This window comes from Aplysia californica, unplaced genomic scaffold, assembly GCF_000002075.1.
Source record: "Aplysia californica isolate F4 #8 unplaced genomic scaffold, AplCal3.0 scaffold00626, whole genome shotgun sequence".
Classification (NCBI taxonomy): domain Eukaryota; kingdom Metazoa; phylum Mollusca; class Gastropoda; order Aplysiida; family Aplysiidae; genus Aplysia; species Aplysia californica.
In genome coordinates this window covers 250,877-253,669 of record NW_004797896.1, presented here as the reverse complement: position 1 = coordinate 253,669, position 2,793 = coordinate 250,877, and the positions used below count along the sequence as shown (strand labels likewise).

The window sequence follows — 2,793 nt, the reverse complement described above, 5'->3', positions numbered from 1 at the left end:
CTTCTTCTTCTTCTTCTTCTTCTTCTTCTTCTTCTTCTTCTTCTTCTTCTTCTGCTCCTCCTCCTCCTCTTCCTCCTCCTCCTTCTCCTCCTCCTCTTCTTCTTCTTCTTCTTCTTCTTCTTCTTCTTCTTCTTCTTCTTCTTCTTCTTCTTCTTCTTCTTCTTCTTCTTCTTCTTCTTCTTCTTCTTCTTCTTCTTCTTCTTCTTCTTCTTCTTCTTCTTCTTCTTCTTCTTCCTTACCTCACACGTCCAGTTTGACAGGAACCATAATTCTCCTCCACAAAACTCCCGTCACATTTCCCCGGTTATTCCCCGTTCTCTCCCACAGAACGGCGTCTTGTCCTCAGTTCCCTACCTTGCCATGATTGTCACAGTGCTGCTCTCTGGCCACCTCGCAGACTGCTTACGTCACAGATACCTCAGCACAACACACACACGCAGGCTCTTCCAGTCTCTCTGTACGGTACAAGTAGAAGTATAGCCATGATGATTATTGTAATCGTAAATGGTGGTGATGATGGTATAGTGATAATGATTGTGGTAATGATGATGATGATAACAACAGAAATGAAAACATTAATAATAATAATAGTAATAGTAGTAAACAACAACAAAAACAACAACAATAGTAATAATATTATTATAATAAGAAGAAATAATTATAAAAAAGATAATAATAATAATAATAATAATAATAATAATTATAATAAATAATAATATTAATGATAGTAATAATAATTGTAATAATAATAATAATAATACAGTCGAACCTGTGTAAGACAACCATGGATTGTCGAGGGAAAAAGTGGCCCTATAAGACAGGTGGCCATCTTAGGCATGACTAATTTTAAAAATCCAACAACTATTTACTCCTGAGGTCCCACCGAACTGGATGTGGTTGCATACTTAGGACTGACCTAGGGCTGATTAAAATGTGTTGTTGTTGTTGTTGTTGTTGTTGTTGTTGTTGTTGTTGTTGTTGTTGTTGTTGTTGTTGTTGTTGTTGTTGTTGTTGTTTTCTTTTGAAAGGGGAGAGGATACGACGGTTTTTATGAGACGTTTTGTTAGTTAGTTTTATTTTTATTTTTAAATTATGATTCCGGGAAAGGTAAAAACAAAAAGAAATATTTCACACGAGGAAGGCCAAGTATCATAGTAAAACAAATAAATGGGTCACCACCATTCGGTGAACGAGCAACATTTCTGTCGCGAGTTTGTGTTGACTTCAATTGTTATGGATTTGGTTTACAGAGTGAGTTGTAGGCGGGCCTTATAGGTAATGACGGATCACACGCTTTCCTTACCAGTAGCTGAACATTTATTGTTACCCATTGGTCAACTTGGGTAAACATTGGGAGTGACTTAAGCAATATGACCGTTTCATCCATTGGAGGGACTGACAACAACGAAAGGTGAATGAATTATGACGGCTTGTCCTCAACATCAGGGGAAAATGATAATTTGTGACAAAGTATGGCAGCCTTAGGCGGGTAGATTTGGCCGTTGGTTGATAAAATAGGGTGGCCACGGCCCCTTTGGAGAGGTGCCCGTTTTACACAGTTAAATTATATAGAAAAAACGCAAGGGGGGAAATGGAAGGTGGCCGTTTGTACAAGTGGCCGTCTTATAGAGGTGGCCGTCATAATAATAATAATAATAATAATAATAATAATAATAATAATAACAATAATAATAATAATAATAATAATAATGAAAATATTATTAATAATAATGATAATTTTTCACACTGTCATCTCTCTCTACCACTTTTTTTTCTCTCCCCCCCCCCTCTCTCTCTCTTTCTCTCTCTCTGTCTGTCTGTCTCTCTCTCTCTCGCTCTCTCTCTCTCTCTCTCTCTGACTACCCCCCCCCCCTCGTTTCCAGCGTTCCTTGGTTCAGGTGCCTGTATCGTTGCCGTGGGTTTCATCGACTGTGAGAGACGCTCTCTAGCCGTTGTCGTTCTCACTCTCGCCGTGGCCTTAGAGGGGCTGAGCTATGCTGGGTATATGGTCAACCAAGTGGATTTTGCTCCCAGGTGAACGCTTATTTGTGTGTATTTGCGTACGTGTTTCAATGTAATTGTTTTGTATTTTCTAACTTGTGTGCATGTATTTGTTTGTATTTATTGCTAACTCGCTTGTATTTGCTAATGTGATTGTGTTTGCCAACGTGTTTCCTTGTATTTGTTTCGATTTGCTTACGTGTTTGTAGGTATCTCTTAAACCCTGATCTGAAGGTTGGTAAGATCGAGCACATAATCTTCTCGGAAAAGGAGAAAAAAATCAAAGATTTCCCATGTGCACATTGCGCACGTTAAAGATCCCCTGGTGGTTGAAAGTCGTAGAGTAGTAGGCCGCATTAGGCTGCCTCTAGGGAACATTCTAAATTTTTAAAAATCTTACCCTGAAGAATATCCCTGTCACACCTGTAAAAAAAAAAGACTTACCCTTACACATTCCTTGATTCTCTCAAATAAAAACGTAAATCAGAAGTATAAGACTTAGGCTTCTGATCTGTAACAAAGAAAGATACAGAAGGTCCTTTTTACCATCATCCATCAAAATTCTTCCATCTTAACCATCTTGTATAAGTGTTCTTACGACCTTAGAACATGCATCAGAATAACACTGAGTATGTATCTAGCTTAAGATTATTATTGTTTATATTGCAGCTCATTTATATTATGCATGTAATTGTAAGCCTGCGTGTGTGTGAATGAGTGTGTGTGTGTGTGTATGTGTGTGTGTGTGTGTGTGTGTGTGTGTGTGTGTGTGTGTGTGTGTGTGTGTGTGTG

The 2,793-nt window shown here is 38.3% G+C and overlaps 1 protein-coding gene across 1 annotated transcript in view; it reads left to right on the top strand.

Annotated features, from left to right (window-relative positions):
• Positions 1 to 2,793, top strand: part of LOC101849492 (sialin) — a gene marked incomplete in the record, with an annotated part of 22,155 nt that overhangs the window by 15,951 nt on the left and 3,411 nt on the right. Inside the window, 2 exon segments of the mRNA XM_005107731.3 lie at positions 328 to 457; positions 1,884 to 2,034. Of these exon segments, the coding sequence (XP_005107788.3) occupies positions 328 to 457; positions 1,884 to 2,034 (281 nt within the window).